At 35.2% G+C, this 18,903-nt stretch overlaps 2 protein-coding genes across 7 annotated transcripts; both read left to right on the top strand.

Moving 5' to 3' along the window:
- Positions 1-1,164: 1,164 nt before the first annotated feature.
- Positions 1,165-6,391, top strand: LOC137811113 (RING/U-box superfamily protein). 4 transcript variants are annotated; one of them, XM_090298440.1, is made up of 6 exons: positions 1,165-1,753; positions 2,620-3,679; positions 3,862-4,056; positions 4,142-4,293; positions 4,858-4,968; positions 5,528-6,391. In XM_090298440.1, exons 2-6 carry the CDS (start codon positions 3,239-3,241, stop codon positions 5,586-5,588), a joined length of 960 nt encoding a protein of 319 aa, XP_090154566.1. In that variant the 5' UTR covers positions 1,165-1,753; positions 2,620-3,238; the 3' UTR covers positions 5,589-6,391. The 4 variants fall into 4 exon arrangements, with proteins under 4 accessions (XP_090154566.1, XP_068468809.1, XP_068468807.1 ...); XM_068612708.2 differs by having other exon boundaries at positions 1,169-1,753; positions 2,639-3,679; positions 4,163-4,293; XM_068612706.2 differs by having other exon boundaries at positions 1,169-1,753; positions 2,639-3,679.
- Positions 6,392-11,218: 4,827 nt separating this feature from the next.
- BMY2 (beta-amylase 2) lies at positions 11,219-18,764 on the top strand. 3 transcript variants are annotated; one of them, XM_068612702.1, is made up of 10 exons: positions 11,219-11,799; positions 12,266-12,490; positions 13,409-13,489; positions 13,659-13,862; positions 15,199-15,393; positions 15,660-15,824; positions 15,940-16,200; positions 17,375-17,587; positions 17,787-18,003; positions 18,436-18,764. In XM_068612702.1, the coding sequence occupies exons 1-10, from the start codon at positions 11,407-11,409 to the stop codon at positions 18,453-18,455; spliced, it is 1,974 nt and encodes a 657-aa protein (XP_068468803.1). In that variant the 5' UTR covers positions 11,219-11,406; the 3' UTR covers positions 18,456-18,764. The 3 variants fall into 3 exon arrangements, 1 of the variants encoding a protein (XP_068468803.1); XR_016518566.1 differs by having other exon boundaries at positions 11,223-11,799; positions 15,660-15,813; XR_016518565.1 differs by lacking the exon at positions 18,436-18,764 and having other exon boundaries at positions 11,223-11,799; positions 17,356-17,587; positions 17,787-18,075.
- The last annotated feature ends 139 nt before the right edge of the window (positions 18,765-18,903 follow it).

Genomic DNA, 18,903 nt, shown 5'->3' with positions numbered 1-18,903 from the left:
ATCACCAAATTAGTAAAATCACGAAAAAGGTTAAATTAATCAGTAAAATATTGAATAATTTCAGATATTCTAAATAATGGTGTATATTTTAAATAAATATACTATGTACATAAACTTATAAGTAATTTATAATTGAAATTTAAAAATTTCACACATTTTTTTAATTTAAATTATAAATATTTGAAATATATAGAAGATCATCTAAAAACTCTTAAATAGTTCAATAATTTTCATATTATTTCACCCTAGTAATATAATCATTAGTCAGTCAATTTGAACTTTTCTTGAAATAAATTCTTATGTTTTTAAAATTAGAGTAGTGTGAAGCATGACTTTTGTTTAAGGTTAAAAAAATTAAATATTTTTTTATTAAAAACTATGTAAGAAGAACTATTAAAGATGATAAAAACGTATTTTTTTTTAATTCCATTAAAAATTCCCTTACTTCTAATATTTAAACCAATTAACACTGGTATTTAAAAATGAAAAAAATAAACTTTTTCAGACCTTTTCTTTAGTTTATGTTGAACACGACACGTTTTTTTAGGTGGAATAGGAAGGAAACACACATCTGGTTATCTAACACATTAATAACTAATAATAATAACTAACAGTAGAAATAGAGAGTAGGTTAAATTAATCATTTTATGATTATAGGTAATATTTATTCCAACACAATCAATATAAAATAAATTTAAGATTTAAATTTGTTGTTTTTCCCCCTTTAAGATTTAATGTTCTATTGTAAATGATTTTTTACAGAAGGGTCCCTAATGGGAGTTAAGTCAGTTACAGTTACTGTTGCCGTTACCATGTGAGTACCGTGTTTTTTCCAACAGAAACAAAAGGTTGAAAACAAAAGACGTGGGAGATTCAGTGTTGAAATAAGGTAAAAAATGAGAGAAAAAAAGAAAAAAGAAAAAGGTGTTGGAGGCAGCTCCACCTGATTTGTGAAATTGAATGCGATTGAAAGACACGCTGCACTCATCGTACACCAGAGACACCTATATTTTGATCCCCAGAATCGTGGGGGCACACACAAATTAAATGCCATTTTTTTAATTTTTTTTTCTTGAATTAAACAATTTTTAAATTTAAATTTATGTAAATTTTGTAAGAATAAAAAAGTCTGTTATAATTAGTTATTGGATATGGCATTACAGAAAGTGTTTTACATACATTATTAGTGTTATCTGTTGAATTAAATTAAAGTGTAGAAACAGCTACTACTTTATTTTCCTTGTTTCTTTATTTTATGTGCTCCTCACTTTTCTTACAAAAAAAGCCTCCTTTTCCGTTTCCCTGCGAGTTGCTTTGTCTCATTCCCTCAGCTACTTCTATCACCACCACACTCTTTTCCCTCTCTACCCTCTTCTTTTCTCTTCTCTCTTCTTATTCACATATCCACATTCAAAAAAACTCCCTCACTCCAATCCAATGCACCACAGCATCCCGCAAAAATCCCACTTTGCTTTCCCATCTCCGTAGATCTGAACCACCCGGGATCTCAAAAAAACCGCATTTTGATTTCTGGGTCTTGCCGTTTGCTCCATTGGGTACTCCCAAACGCATTTTTTTTTGCGGCGTGTTTGGTTGTCGGCAGAGAAAGATGGGGTCCAGTGGCAGCAAAGCCACGTCATCGTCGTCGTCTTCGGGGAGTTTCAGGAAGGGTCGATCTAAGGGGCACAGAGGTTTCCCGTCTTATTGTCTGGGAACGTCGTCTGGATCTCGTGACATTGATAGTGACGACCAGGTAACACTAACTTCCTTGTTTTTTCAAACTTTTTCGCATCCTTTTCAATGTTACGACAGTTAGATTTTAATTTAAAGGATAATAATTTTCAATATTTTCATTAAGCTTACCCCTTTTTTTATATTTTAAAATCAAATATTACGTGTTTAAATTTCCCTTTAGTTTCAAGGGTATTTGAAAGCCATTGGTTTTCGTAATTTACTGGTGAGACTCCTTATAAATCGATTCTTAATAGAAGAGATGGCGTAATTTAATGAGGTTCTTGAAAGATGCAATAGTATTTATACAATAAGGAAACGACTAATTAAGCATTGAATTCCTGATAAATGGAAGTGTTGGAAGGTACTGGATAGTGTGCCTCGATTCTTCTTGTAGTGTGGTTTATACATCTGTTGGGGAAACTCGCCTAATGCCAATTGATTTTAAGGTGAAATCTGAAATGTGCCAGAACCATTCTGGTAATTGTCTATTCTGGTAGACTTGTTTGGTTTTACAGTCATATATGGAGAGGTTTGATGTCAATTGGTTTTAAGATAAAATAAAGATCATCTGTTATTAGGAGAACATGCATTTAGAGATGTGAGTTCCTCAAATGGATTGTGATTCTATAACAACTTGCAAAAATTTTAAAATTGTGGTCGGTCTTAATACTTATGCCTCTGTCTTATTATTAGCCTCATTGTCCTATAGGACCTTGTTTTGTTTTTAGGCAATGACATGCCTGTAAGTTTGTTTTGAAAGTAATATAATGAAATAGTTTCTCTTCCCCATTTGTTCTCATACATTTGTTTCCTTGTATCACTGTCATGTAGTGAAAAAGTTTTGGAATTGGTCAAGGTTTTTTCTTACTAACTGCCTAACTGTAGTTTGAAACACATGCTTTAGGTTTGTGATCAGAATAAAGTAAACGGAGATGATGTGACATACACCAGTGGCAATGAAATAGACTCAGATGAAGGGAAGACAGATTCTTTTAGGAAGGTGAAACCGGATAAATCTGATGAAGTACCTTCTAACGTTGACCTTGAGGAGTGGCGTCACACTGCATCCAGAACTGGTAGCAGCTCTACACATTCTTCTTCAAATCAGTCCTTGAACCCCTCAAGTCGGTTCCTATCTCGTTTTAGCCTTGTTCCTGGTAATATAAGCTTCAGACTTAGCAGAACCACAAGTTTGGGGTCATCTAGGCCTTGCCCGGTTTCTTCAACAAGTCTCTCAATATATGATGAAGGTGAGCTTAGTTTACATCCAGGGCCTCCTGGCAGCTTGATTAATAGAAATGAAACTCAACACCGTAGTGATTTGCTCAATGCATCTTTTGTTAGTCAAGTGCCTAGGCAGTGTCATGAAGAAACCTCTAATAGTTTACGACCTAATGCCCCACCATTGGTTTCACCTGGTAATTTGGTTGGCAGTCGCCCACTTTCTTCTGTCCAGGATGTGGCTAGAGATGGAAATGTTGCAAGAGAAGTGCCTGATGTCAACATGTTTTCTCCAAGAATTCATACTGACACAGAAAATGTTGAGACTAGACATGCTGATAGAAGAAATGGAGCTCGAGAACCTGTTGAACGTAATGTTCGTTTTAGCCGAACTTTAAGTGTTGGAAGGCTCCGTGACAGAGTTCTCCGGCGATCAACATTGTCAGACTTCACTTTTTGCCCTATGCAACGGGAGAGAGAAGCAAGAGATGCTGGTCAAGAGAATGGAAGACGAGTGGGGGATAGAGACACAAGAGTGTCATCAACTGGTCGTAATGCTTCAAATTCTTCTACACCTAGATATCCTCTGCCCAGTACACCAAGCTCCTTGTTTGGCATCCAAGACTATGATGTTGAGCCGTCACGTTCTAGAGAAACTAGGTATCAGGATCTGCTGGAACATAGGTCCAATTTCCTGGAACGGAGAAGAAGAATACGGTCCCAGGTTTGTGGATTTTATGAATTTTTTTTCCAAACCCAATAATTCCCTCATTATTCGAGGCTTTTGAAACAACAATAACAAATCTTAGGACTGCTAGTTTTTTCTCTGAAAACATCTGTGCATGTTCTCTTTCCTCATCCCTGGAATTTGTTCATTCTTAATTATGCTAATTTTAATTGTTCTAGGTCCGTGCTCTTCAGCGGTTGGGTAGCCGGTTTGAAAATCTTTCTGGACATGACAGATCATGTATCTTATCTGGTCAACACAGAAACGGTCGTTGTGCATGCAGAACCAATAGTCGTGATACCAATTCAAATGATGATACCAATGCTAGAGCTAGCATATCAAGAATTGTTATGCTAGCTGAAGCCTTATTTGAAGTGAGTTTAACCTGCTGCTTATCTTTTCTGGTGGCCATTCATTATATATTTATACAGGTTGAATATTTGTACATATTTTAATTAGGTTCTGGATGAAATTCACCAGCAATCTGTGGTTTTATCTTCTCGCCCTTCTGTGTCATCTATCGGTTCCGTTCCTGCACCTAATGAAGTTGTGGAATCCTTGCCTGTCAAATTATACAAAAAGTTGCACAAACATCAAGAAGAACCTGTACAGTAAGTATTCGAGCTCACCCTCCTCAGTGTTCATTCATTTTCTTAAATGCCTTTGAATTTTTTCTTTTTCTTGTCCACTTTCATTTCCATTTATTAGTATAAGTTATTCCCTCTTACATCTTATCTTGTGTGACATGTCAGACAAAATTTAGAACGTATGCAACTTTTCGTAAAAAAAATTAAAAAGTAGAAAGCGAACAATAAAAATTACTGTTTAGTCATGTCTTATGATGCCACACTTGATTCGTTTTAATATGCAATTTTGGATCTTGTAATGTTTACATGATGGCACAAAAATGTTAACTGATACCAGATACTGTGAAATTTTTCCTCCAACCTCTATACCAGTTATTGTTGTAACTTGCTGCACATCATGACTGTCTTCTATTTTTTGTCGTGGCATGTGAGACCTTTACCCCCACTTTTCCTTTCTTTAGTCAACATGCTGATGTGCGTTTTATTTTTAAGCATATTTAATACTATCTAACTAAACTTGTTTAGCATTTCCCTAACATGGATTATACTAAACATTTTTCCTTTTTCTTTTTGCCTTTACTTTTGCAGATGTTATATATGCCTTGTGGAGTATGAGGATGGAGACAGCATGAGAGTTCTGCCTTGTCATCATGAATTTCATACAACATGTATAGACAAGTGGCTGAAGGAGATTCACAGGTATGTGGGTATAGGGATTTGGGTGTCCTTTTTGTTAATTTAGGATTATTATGACTAAACTTAAAATTTATAAAATGGCACAGAAAGAACATAGATGAGTGAGTTTTACATGTATTTTTTAGACTAGAAGCACTCTACTGAGTAAACTGCAAAACAAAGCACGTAAAAACAGCAATACTATATGATGCTAAACTTTGGTGGTGATTGATAAAACTGACTAAATGTTGTGCGGTCTATGAGCTTTTCCCATGTTTTCTTCAACCTATTCGATTTGTGGTCCAACCACCATGATATTCTGTGATGGATAATGGAAGATTTGGATGCCCTTCTGACATAATGATGTTATGGATTTCTACCGTTTTTAATTCTTGGCAATTCATAAGACCCTACTATAATAATTGATGGAATTCCTTTGCGTCTTAAAACTGAGCTATATATGTCCTGATACCATGTTGTCCTCTATTCTTATGATCATTATGTTAATATCTTTACTTGCAACTCATGTGCTAAAGATGCTTGGAAATGTGTATCTCTTTAACTTTTATTATATTATACACAGGGTGTGCCCGCTATGTCGAGGGGATATCTGTGTATCTGATTCACTGCCAAGGGAGAACTAAGGTGGCCAATTGTTGATCAACATCTTCTCTGTCATTGCTCCTTTGATCACTCATTGCACAAAAGCTGATGTGACACATCAGAAGAAGCACTCTAATTGTTGTCAATGATTATTTACTACAATTTCTGAATAAACAAATCAAACCATGGTAGAAATAGACTGACCTATTGGGTCACTACCCTGTATCACCAGGTGAAGCAAATGGCCAAAAAAGTGGGCTGTGGTATTGTTTAATGGAAATTTTTTTCCAACATGTTTCAGAAAAAGGTTCTCTCTTATGATATATCCGACATCCTTTGTTTTGCCCCACTTGTTAAACACAATTTGGAAAAAAGCACCAGTCAAATGAACTTTTGGTCATCCATGAAACTGCAGATTGGCGCAGCATCTTTGACTGAGTCATTCTCTTTCTCTGTAGACCAGTCAACCAAATGGCTTCAAAACAATAAGCTGTGGTGCATGCGTGTGATGATATCCCTTTTTCACTTTTCAGAGGAAAAAGGGAAAGAAGCATTTGAATTGCCGTGTAAACTGAGGAGACAAGTGGTAGTTGTCTCCTAACAGACCTGAAAGACCACCATCTACACTCATTTGTTGTACAATTTGGTCTGCCTCATGTGGTTTGAATTGTTTTGTCCCTGTTCTTCCCATGCATGATCATGATGCAGGGTGGCTAAAGGATCACTTACTTGAGTTTTGGATCACTCACTCATCTTCATTGATCTGTCAATTTTTTAATATTTTCTTAATATTTTTATAATTTTATCTCATCCCATATTAATGCATTTTCATGTTGCAGTGTCACTCACTCCTCTCAGCCTTCTTAGATCAATTGCAAGAATATTATTATCATTATTTAATGCAAATTAACATTATTAATGAATTAAATGTCTTGATTTTCAAAAAAATATAGTGTTGATTTTTTATTTAGTGCCTTTGGGTAATGGTGAGCAAAACTATTATTATCTTTATTAGATATTCGTGGAAATTCAGACACTGCTGTACCTTCGAATCTACATTTTTTATAAATGATAAAAATAGTTTAATATAGTGTTCACATTTTTATGATAAAAGGATAGTTAATACAACTAAAAAATTAATTATTATAATAAAGAATTGTTATCAAAATATAAAGGATAAAATTGTAAAAGAAAAACTGTTACGAAATAATGAATCTCCTGGTATAGGTAGTTTAATAAATAGTATTTATACTCAATATGTTAATTTATTGTTTTAATTGAAGTGTCAAGTTAGAGCTTAATATATAATTTAAAACTAAACACTTTTAGAGAGTTTGTTATTTATGTTTTCATCCAGTAACATTGTTTTATCTAACTGGTGTCTTCTACGAAGACACTGGTTTAGTTAATTATTTTTCTTTTTAATGTTGTAATAATGTTGTAATCGTCATGGTCTGTGGTAGTTCTGTCAGATCAGGAAATTACTGGTATAATGATGAGATTAAAACATAATTTTTAAAGCAAAAAGATTATGGTTGATTGATTTAGTTGGTTTTGGGATGAGTAGGTACAGTAGTACACTATTAGTGTCAATTCAAAACAAATACAGAGGACAAATACAGAGGTGACCGATCGGTCACCATCATACGTGTCAGTCACTCAATCAAAACTGAACAATTTTTCATTTCCAAAGTAATTGCTTCTTCAGAATGAGCAAGGTCATTTCCTTTTCCTTTTCCAAAGTAACACCTCTTTTATTTTATAATACATGATTATCCAGATTTTTATTAATCTAGTTAAATTTCATCTTTTAATTTTTAAAATAGGTAATTTTTTAAAAATTATTAAAAAATAAATCATATTGTCACGATTTTAGTTAAATTTAATACGATTTCATTTCAGTTTAAATACGTTTTACTTTGAGTTAATTTATTTATTTTGATAATTTTTTAAAAATTTAACTATTTCAATAATCAAGATAAGATTTGATCCAGGACCTATCCCCAGGGTTCTTCGCCTCGAAGAAATGTAGGAAGACGTCTACAAAGGTGTTATGCCCAAAGTAGTTGCAGAGGATCTAGAATGCCCGTATGAAAGCCCAGGCATTCGGATGGAGTTGGCAAGGGGCGACGTTCAGCTCCATCATCAGCTCCTTCTCAAAGAAGGTGAAGGGCAAGCGCAGCTTCAACCTTTTGAAGATGGCGGAGTATATGAAGGTGAAGGGCACCCCATTGGTAGCCCTATCGTCCACACAGATTAGCATCCCTCGAGGAGGAATGCGTATACGAACGTTGAAATCATTCTCCCTGTCGATGGCGCAGGAGGGCTCATCAGGGTCGTTGCTCAGAAGGGTTTTGAGGTGGCCTTTCGGTAGTTGAGTGGAAGTTTCAGCCAGCAATGCCAGGGGAGCCCAGTCATAGACCCTGGCGTAGTCCTGATAGGAAGTTGTATCAGGTGGAGGTGACGCTGGTGCACTTGCTGAAGGCTGTGCACCAGAGGATGAGGCGACGATGCGAGCAGTTTGCTTTAAGCGAGCCATTGCGAGATAACTGCAATGGAGGAAAGCAAAAAGTCAGATGAACGGAAGAAGAGGGAATGATGAATGGTTCGGTGAAAAACAGAGGAAGGGAAGAAGAAAGAAAGGTCCAGACAAAGAAGAGGAAGAGGGAAAAGTAGAGAGCGAAGTGAGAAACGCAAAAAACCCTAGCGCGGGTTGAGAAGAAGAAAAACAGAGAAGATGAGTGCATGGTAGTGAAAAGGGTGAATGCAATCGGTAAAAAGAACCTAAATGGATCAAGGAAGAAGAAAAGTCATACCTTTAGATGATCGCGGAAGGTCTTGAGGTAGAAAGCTTGAAGAAAGTTGGGCGCGCAGAGAGGAGATTTGAAGTAAGTCTGAGAGTTGGAGTATTGAAGAAGATGATGAAACAGTGAAGGCGCGCGCCTATTTGAATAAGGGAAGCATTAGCGACACTCCACGCTAGCCGTTGATGCGTCCACATGTCGCGAGATTAAGGGAGGAAGTCATAACGTCAAAAGGCAACAAGTGAGGTGGCACGTGATGTGGCCCCACTTGCCACGTGGACCGAGGGCGCGACCACTTAGTCTCTTCGCTGAGAACGAGTTCACAGCTCGAGACTGGGGGGCTTGTGATCCGGTCGGTCATCGGTAGTCGATGATGTCAGCAGCAGATAACTACGTGGAGCACTCGCAGGGTGACACGTGGATCAGGTGGTAGAGAAATCAGGGAGGAGATCACCCAGAACGGTGATCGGTGGTCAGTAACCGAGTGACCACCGACAGATCAGTTCCAAGATAAACACCCGGGAGGAGAACACGAGAAGCAATAGAGCACCGATCAGTCATCGGGTGCATGGTCATCGGGGTTTCGTGTTACACGTAGTTAAACTGGGACTGAGATTCCCAGCGAGAGCGTTACGCATGGACCTCGCATGATCATATCTCAGAGAAAGAGGAGCTACTCGCCGGTAGAATCGTGCACGAGAGTGGCCTGAGGGAGTTAGTAAACCGGTCAGTGATTGGTTACTCTCTTAACCCATTACGTGCATGACATCGTGAAGGGGAAATCGTTTATGCAGAGAGCAATGCTTGGTGAGTGTGCCTAGTCCAGCCACACCTGGCGTTCTCCTGGGAGTGTGCGATTCACCCAGATGGAAGAAACGCGCTAAGTTACTCCGCAAGGGAATAACTTAGGCGCACAAAGAGATGCGCTAGAGCCCTTCAGGTAGTGGCACGTGTACGGTTAGATGTGAGTTGCATGCCTCCACGTGTCACCATCTGAGAGGGGCGCGGCCAAGATAAAGGTGCACTCCGCGTCGTGAAAGGTACACACAGAAAACACACACCCACCCAAGTTTTTACTCATTGTGTACGTTTTCGCACAATAGCGTAACAGAATTCTGACACACGCAGAGGATAGCGTAACAGAATTCTGTTAGGCACAGACACAGAGAGAGAGAGAAAAAAGAGAATCACAGAGAGAGATTCAGTGAGATATTTCTTTTTGTTGGTGGTTCTGTGACCTAACTTGAGCGTCGAAGAGCAAACGGCCGCTAGAGGCGCCGTCTGTGTATTTTGCAGGTTGCGTTTGAAGTACCCGGTGAAGGTTCTAAGAGCTTTCTTGCGGATAGCACAGTTGCATAGGCGGGGTAAGGAAGCGACAAAGCAATTCCTCCACGCTAGAGTTGGCGACAGGATCAAGATTACATTACATTATTAAAAATATCTCTGTCATTATTTTTAAGATTTTTTGTATAGTCTTTATTAGTATTATAATTTGAGAACATCTGTCTTGGTAATATTAGGTTTAAATTTTAAAATTTCAAATATATATATATATATATATATATATATTTAGAGTCGTAATTTCATGTGATATAAATATGTTATAAAATGTATTATTGAAAATATAATGTACTTTTGAAAATAAGTTGATTAACTTATATATCTATACTATATATAAAAATGATTATATTCACTGCTCTTAATTCTTTTTATTTTATTTTATTTTATTATTGTAGATATTGTGTCATTTTTTATTTTTTTAAATATTTAGTATACGTGTTAGTCATTTTTTATTTTCTATTTAAAAAAACTAATATACTACATAAAAAATAGTTATTAATTTTATATTTTAAATGTGAAGTACGAAACAGTTTATAAAATTTATTAAATATGAAACAAAACAATTTATTAACTATGTAGTACGGATACGGATGTATAATCTCTAAAATATAGGATACGAGACACAGATCTATATATTATATCATTTTGAATTATATAAATTAAAAAAATAAATATTTATGTGCAAAAGTATGTTCCAAATTTTTTTGGAAGTAGGAAGATATTTTTCATGACTGGTTCAAAAGAATTTATTCTTATTTTTATAATCATAATACAAATTTATATAATAAAATTGAGTTTTTAGAAAGTTATTGTATTTATACATTTTAAAATTGTGTTAGAACCGTGCTAAAATTTTAAAAAAATTCAACAAATATTTTTTTTGAATTGAACACTTCACCGATAAGTATCATACGAGTATCAACACGGATACGTGTATCCGACACGGATAAGCCATTTAAGAATAAGTGTCTCAGCCTGATAGTTTATTAAACATGGAACAATTGATTAGAAGAGAAAATGTTCACCATGTGAAACAATTTTTTTTTTATATCTTCATTTATCTTAAAAATTATAACTTTTATCTTTTCTTATTATTTAATTTAATTGACATCTTTTATTTAATTTTTAATATTAAACATAATTATATACAAATAATAAAAAATACAGATACATAAACACTATTTTAATTTAATTGACATCTTTTATTTAATTTTTAATATTAGATATAGTTATATATAAATAATAAAAATAAATAACGGATGCACAAGCTCTATAATAATAATAATAAGCTTAAAACTAGATGTTTTAAAAAACTAATATAATTTTTTTTATTTTACTTTATTCTTCTCTTTTTAAATTATTTTAAATATTTTTTCAATCAAATCCTTAGTATTTTCTTATATTAATAATTACAATTGTATTTCGTTTTAAAAATAAATTTGATATAATTAAATAATATTAAGTAGTGTAAATCAGGTTTTCATTATTATTTGAGACATATAAAAAGAAAAACAGATAATGAAGTTATCCAACACTAAAAAAGTTGAAGAATAGGAATTGTTTTGAGCGAGAGAGGTTGAGAAATGAAGGCCCAAGTAGGAGGAGGAGTGGTTAACGTTGGGCCAGATGGTATCAGAAATCAGAAAAAAGAACGGCGTTGAGTTTAGTTGTGAGAGGAAGTTCAGGTGAGAAGCGTCAACACTGAATTCTGAAGATGAAGAGCATAAACGACGACGGTTCCACTCAAGATCTCGACCCTCAGAGCGACCACAGCTCCGATTACTTAGCTCACCCTAACTCTAACCCACACCCTCACCCTCACACGCGCCGTCCGCGGGGTTTCGCAGCGGCGGCGGCGGCCACCACCAATTCCGTCGCCAAGGGAAAGAAGGAGAGAGAGAAGGAGAAGGAGCGCACCAAGCTCCGCGAGCGACACCGCCGAGCCATCACAAGCCGCATGCTCGCAGGCCTCCGCCAGTACGGCAATTTCCCCCTGCCGGCGCGTGCCGACATGAACGACGTACTAGCCGCGCTAGCTCGTGAGGCTGGTTGGGTTGTTGACGCCGATGGCACCACCTACCGCCAGTGTCCCCCTCCCTCTCACATGGTTCCTTTCAATTATCCGAAAATTTCTCGTTTGAGCTCTAATTAACTCATGATTGTGGCTGCTTATTGTTGAATACTCCAATTAGTTGATGGTTTGAAGTTGAGATGTGACCTGCTGTGACAATGTGATTGATAGTTAGTTGCTTGTAAGTGAGATTGATTGAAAGAAAAATTGAGAGAATAAGTAATACACGCTGACAGCGTAAAATTTATACTGTCATCTAATTACAAATTTCCATATCCGTTAGATTGTTGTGTTTATAGTAACTACTCTAAAAATCTTCCAAAGTATGATTTATATTTGGTTGACAGAGTAAAAGCATTTACACTGAGAGTGCATGAGTGCATGGATATTAAAGCTGAGATGTAAAATAAGAAAATGAAATGAAATGTTGGGGTGAGAAATGATCTGTTGTGCTAATTTTAAGTTTTTTCCCCTTTGTGTAATGTAATGTGTTATAATGCAGGGGTCGTTTGCGGCTAAATCAGTTGAAAGTCAACTCTCTGGTGGTTCTTTGAGGAATTGTTCTGTTAAGGAAACGATTGAGAATCAGACATCTGTGCTTAGGATTGATGAATGCTTGTCGCCTGCATCCATTGATTCTGTTGTAATTGCAGAAAGGGACTCTAGGAACGAGAAATATACAAATGCAAGCCCCATCAATACTGTTGACTGCTTGGAGGCTGATCAGGTGATTTTGGAGGCTAATTTTAGTGGATTTATATCATATTTGACGTTGATTTTGATATGCACTAGCTATGGTTTTAACTGCCCTTGTTGTTTTCCTTGTTTGCAGTTATCTGAAATCTGAACAATTAACTAAATATAATGGGTATAATTTATAATGTGATTCTACATTTACACTATTGAGTTTTCATGATATACCATTGATTGATGATTGTAAATTTGACATTCTTCTACCTAACTTTTCTGATGGGCCAGATTTGCACTCCACTTGCATAATGTTTATTTCATATGTTTTTGTTTTCAACCCGACTGATGGGTTTAAATTTAATTTAAGATGGTTGTGGAGCAGTATTTGAAACCAAAAGCTTGCTATTATTCTTGATAAAGTATTCTATCATTAGTTTGTTCTATTTTTTTTTATCAAAAATTCACGGATTCGCAACACTTCTGTTCCTTTTGGAACAAGTCACCAAATAATTTATTAAGTTACAGTTAGCCTTTTGCAGAAATGAAAGAAGTCATGGAGTGTGTTAACAGATAAACTTAATATTTAGAATTTGCTCCTCTTGATATGGAAGTATTTTTAATGGTGTGTGAAGTTCACAACCATGGGAACCTGAGTATCAGGATATGTAAAATTCACTATAAATCTTTATAAGCAAAAAATTGACAATGGCAATATTGATATAGAATAACATAGAAATAAATATTACACCTGAATTTGCTGAACTGATACTAATTTTGCAAATATCACTTCCTCAATGGCTTTGTTTTGGTTCCTGGTATGCCATATAGTTTTTAGATTGAAACTAAATTAGTCTCTGTATTATGTACTTTTAACTTATGCATAACCATTATATTGAGCCTTATATATGAGCAGATGTGATCCAGGACCAGCTGATAGTGTAATTTATTGATGCAGCTTATGCAAGATATTCATTCTGGGGTGCATGAAAATGATTTTACTGGCACACCATATGTTCCTGTTTATGTAAAGCTTCCAGTAAGTGTTCTCCATTTGCTGTTTGCTGAGTACCTAGCTTTGATCATGTTTAATTTATCCGTTCTAGAATTTTTTTTATAAATTTACAACTTTCATTTATTTGTCTATTTAGTACTTTGTTTTCCTTGTATTTGATTTTAAGGTTTCAAAAATTAGTCTTTTATTGCAGGCTGGTATTATTAACAAATTTTGCCAGTTGATTGATCCTGAAGGCATTAGGGAGGAGCTAATGCACATGAAGTCTTTAAATGTAGATGGTGTTGTTGTGGATTGTTGGTGGGGCATTGTTGAAGGCTGGAGCTCACAGAAATACGTGTGGTCTGGTTATAGGGAGCTTTTTAACATAGTTAGAAAGTTCAAACTGAAGTTACAGGTATTATTTTACTTGCTCACATAATCTTATACATGCATAATGCATTGATGTTCTTTGAAAAGAAGAATTATCAACCACAAGTATGTTTGTGCTATGTGTACTATGTGGTGTATGTCTGGAAGCAATAGGTCTAAATAATTTATTTTCTTTCACAGCACTTTCTTGTTTGGACTTTTGGTCATGGTTATTAGTATCGTACAATTCATGATACAACTAGTGCAATATAAGTGTGGGTTGTACCAATTTTTGTGACTGAATTGCATATGAATTGTGCAAATTGTAAACGAATTGTGTCTTGCATGCAAATCATGCAATTCTTCCACAGCAGGTCACGATATCTTGCTGTCCAAAGGCCATCATATACCACCTGGCCGTTGGGACTGGGGCAGTGAATTTTGTGGCCGAAATTGCAAAAAAACATGGCCATTGAATTAGGCCAATTGCACTGTACTGCATATGTATGATCTCTGTTCCACTTAAGCTGCACTTCTTGCTGGTGGGTCAAGAAGGGAGATGACCCTCAACCTCATAGTTAAATGACAGGGTACCGTGTTTTTTTTTTATTGCGGAACTTTTATATTTTAGTCCAAGACAAACATCACCAAGATACAATTTTTTGACTTTAGGGCATAAGTTATCCACTGGGTCCATGTTTTCTTATAGGACTTTCTAATCTCTTTTAATCACAATATAGAGAATAAAAAACATTAGATCTAGATTCCTTATAATCAAGTTTTATTTTCGTATTTAAATATTTTCTACTCATGACATTTTGTAAACTGAAATAAACTTATTTTTGAAACTTATATGTTTATTTGGTAGCTATTTAATTTGACAATGCTAATATATGTGTGTATTTTTTTTTATGTTATATTGCTCTTAGAATTATCTTTATTTTCGATTTTGAATCTTGCTATTCATGACTATAAAAATGAGCCTTTGCATCCATAATTTGTATCCCAACTCAACCACCGTGCTTTTGATAGATGTCCTGCCTATTAAACACTTTAATTTAAACTAGTAAAAACACGAATGACATAATATGGAACAGGGAATTTTAGGATGAACGGATCTTGTCAACTCTCTATGACATCTTTTTTTATATCGAAATTTAGACACAATAGCTAGTGGATGATGTCATTGATATTATTCCTTAAAGAACTGTTTCTTTAGTATAATTCGTAAAACCATGCTCTTGCTGGCATAATATTTGAAACACCATTTAAAATATGTCATAGAGGTTTCTCTGATTGGATGTGTATTTTTGTCATGGGAATTGGGAACCATCTTTGAAGTTGTTGGAGACCTTTCTTGATTCTTCTTTAAAATTCTGAAGGTTGTTATGGCATTTCATGAATGTGGAGGGAATGATTCTAGTGATGCATTGATTTCCCTCCCACAATGGGTTTTGGATATTGGAAAAGACAACCAGGATATATTCTTCACAGATCGTGAAGGACGGAGGAATACTGAATGCCTTTCTTGGGGGATTGACAAAGAACGAGTTCTCAAAGGCAGAACTGGAATTGAGGTGTGAAAATTTCTATCACTACTGCTAGATTCAAAGATTTGATATTTACCTTATTGTTAAATGTCTGTTAGTCACATTGACATACTAATTTCTGGAATAGTTGTACATTTTCACCTTATTAAAAAATAAGAGAGCAGTTTTTTTTAGTATGTGCACAAGTCTGTGGTCATTTAGATTATATTCTTTGAAGTATTCTTAAATTGATTTCTACTAGTGTTTTCATTTCTTGTGTTTGTTACTGATTATCCTTTTCTGAAAACATGCAGGTCTATTTTGATATGATGAGAAGCTTTCGGACAGAGTTTGATGACCTGTTTGCAGAAGGTCTGATTTATGCTGTTGAAGTTGGACTTGGAGCATCTGGAGAGCTGAAATATCCTTCTTTCTCAGAAAGAATGGGATGGAGGTATCCTGGTATCGGTGAGTTTCAGGTACCTCATATTGTGGCCTAATTGCAAAATTGTTGCGTTATTCTGTGCCAGAAATAGTGTGCGTGCTATCATTTTATAAAGTTGTCCCTGTTTCTGTTTCATCTTCTATGGGCAGTGCTATGATAAGTATCTGCAACATAGTCTGCGGAAAGCAGCCAAATTACGTGGTCACTCTTTCTGGGCTAGAGGACCTGATAATGCTGGACATTACAATTCTATGCCACATGAAACTGGATTCTTTTGTGAGCGAGGTGATTATGACAATTACTATGGACGATTCTTCTTACATTGGTACTCCCAGACATTAATAGACCATGCAGATAATGTTTTGTCTCTTGCAACCCTTGCTTTCGAGGAGACAAAAATAATTGTTAAGGTAGTGTTCCTGGTATATCAGTTTTTTTCTCCGGTAGTTTTGTCTAGGTCGTATGACTAAATTTGGATGATGTTTGTTACTGGCAGCATTATCAGGGTCTGCATTATTTAGTTTCAGTTTAGTATCCCCTTTTAAATTAGGGTTGCATTTCCTACACGTTTTACATTTAAGAGAACAACTTTTCATGGAATAAATGTTAATGGTATATAACTCCTTTACCTGTAAAATATAGAATGTGAGTGCATAAATAAAAATTTAGGTTAAGAAATGGATATAGTGAAAACCAAAGGGGGAACGGAGTTAAACCTTGTGAGGAAAACTGGTAAATAAGATAATATCAATATCGGAGAGGAAACTCAATTTTAGAATTAACATTTGACACAGATTTCAAAACCTAACAATGGCTATGGAATTATATCCAAGTCTCAAATGTGATATCATCTTTTGGGAATCGTTCTGCAGCAGACCCAAATGGATCATGATGATATTTGAGAGCAGCATGGTATTAGACTAAAGGATAAAAGCGAGAGCGTGGAAAAAAGAGTGATAAGCGTAGTCTCACATGGGGGTTGAATTTAATTAATATCTAAAAGAGGAGAAAAATCACTCATAAAATTTACTTTCTTCTTTACATTCGTGCAGAACATTTAATTTTTCTTGAAAAACATCCTTAAAGTTTTTCCCACACTTAACCCCAAAAAACCAAACATAGCCTGAGAGTGAAACTTTATGATAGCATTTATTAATTACAACAGTGTTATTCAGTCCGTGCAAGTTTTAGTTCTATTCTGCAGTGTGGTAATTTATTTTGAATTAAACTAAATTCTGTAATTCCTTTTAACGTTTCAACATGTCTGGCCTCTAACTAGAATCATTACCAGTGTTAGTTTGTTTCTGATGCATATTTTATTCAATGAAAATAACTGTTAAAATCTTTTTGTGTTTGTGTGCAAGTAAGAGATCAGAAATGAAGATTCAATTATCCAATATATAAGGAAAAACCAAATTTTAATTTTTCTCTTCAGTTTTTTTCTTAAGATGTTTATTGTCACAGGTATTTAACCTTAGGAAGCATAGTCATTACATCTCCTTTAAAAATCATAACCTTCCATTGAAAGTACAAGTATATAAACTGAAACTACATTTTCTTCAAAGTGACAATGATATCATGTAGGTTCCTGCTGTATACTGGTGGTACAAGACTCCTAGTCATGCAGCAGAGTTGACAGCAGGATATCACAACCCAACAAATCAGGATGGGTACTATCCTGTGTTTGAGGTTCTAAGAAAACATGCTGTCACCATGAAATTTGTCTGCTTAGGGTTTCATCTTTCCAGCCAGGAAGCTAACGAATCATTGATTGATCCAGAGGGTCTGAGTTGGCAGGTAATGTTTTTCCTCTGTTCTTAACCTTTGCAAGAATAATTCTTCTGATGACAAATTTTGTAGTTACCTGCGTGAAGGCAGGAGTGTTGCTTGTTTAGGTAGTTTGCAGAACTTATATTGGTAAAGATGGACGATTGGTCCCAAGGATGTTTTTATCTATTTGTTATGACTGATCATTGTTTATTTTATGTTTACACAGGTGTTAAACTCAGCTTGGGATCGTGGGCTGATGGCTGGTGGAGAGAATGCTCTCCTTTGCTATGATAGAGAAGGGTACAAGAGATTGGTTGACACGGCAAAGCCGAGAAATGATCCTGATCATCGACATTTTTCATTCTTTGTTTATCAGCAACCATCTTTGCTGCAGGCTAATGTTTGCTTGTCCGAATTGGATTTCTTCGTCAAATGCATGCATGGTAAGGACCCTTAGAATTTACTCTGTTCTATGTGAGAAGTATTGTGAGGATATAAAATTCCCTCTCACTATCAGGGTATCGTGTACAGTCTGATAGAATTTTTTATGTTCACTTAAATAGGTTTTTCGTCCATCCAAATTTTTATATGTAATCCTTGTAGAATAGGGACTCTTGGTCTTTTTGCGAGTTGAAAATCATTTTTTAAGCACCAATATCAAAACTCGTCTATTTCTATGGAATTAAAAATATATTTAAACCTTTCAAATTTGATATAAATTATGTCCAAAGTATTGATTAAGTTTCTTTAACTATTTAACGAAACTAAACGTTTTTTCAAGCTGCCTCTGTAATGTAATTTCAAAATCTGTTATCAAGTTCTATTATTTATCTTTTCAGCAAATATTTTCCATCTAATGTTTATTATTCCTGCAGGTGAAATGACGGATCCGTAATGACTGCAAATTATAAGTTTTAACTGTAGGCGATTTCATGGGGGTAAATTATCTTATGGCAGTGCAATGCCATTTGTAACAATGTCCTCTATATATAATAATATATACAATAATATTCATAGAATCATAGCCTTTAAGAGGTGGCCAAGTCCTCAAGCAGCGGCGTACCATGCTAATGCCAGAGTTTAAGTCATTCCAACTTCTAATCTTTCTAACCGGTAAAATAGGGAGTTATAAAATGTGATTAAGGATGGCAATATTTTGTTAAGAAATTTGTTAGTGATAATAAAAAGCATTTGTGTATCTGTAGTTTGTCTAAACTTTTTATTATTATTCCAAATGTAATTGGATGGTTGAGAATCTATTCAGCTACCCAGCTGAAAATGCTACTATATATAGATAGTATTGGGTGAGTGCAAAGCTTGAATGGTAAGCAGTTAAGTTCTCA

This window comes from Phaseolus vulgaris, chromosome 2 (assembly GCF_051622355.1).
Source record: "Phaseolus vulgaris cultivar YP4 chromosome 2, ASM5162235v1, whole genome shotgun sequence".
Taxonomy (NCBI): Eukaryota; Viridiplantae; Streptophyta; class Magnoliopsida; order Fabales; family Fabaceae; genus Phaseolus; species Phaseolus vulgaris.
This window is presented reverse-complemented; position numbering and strand designations above follow the sequence as displayed.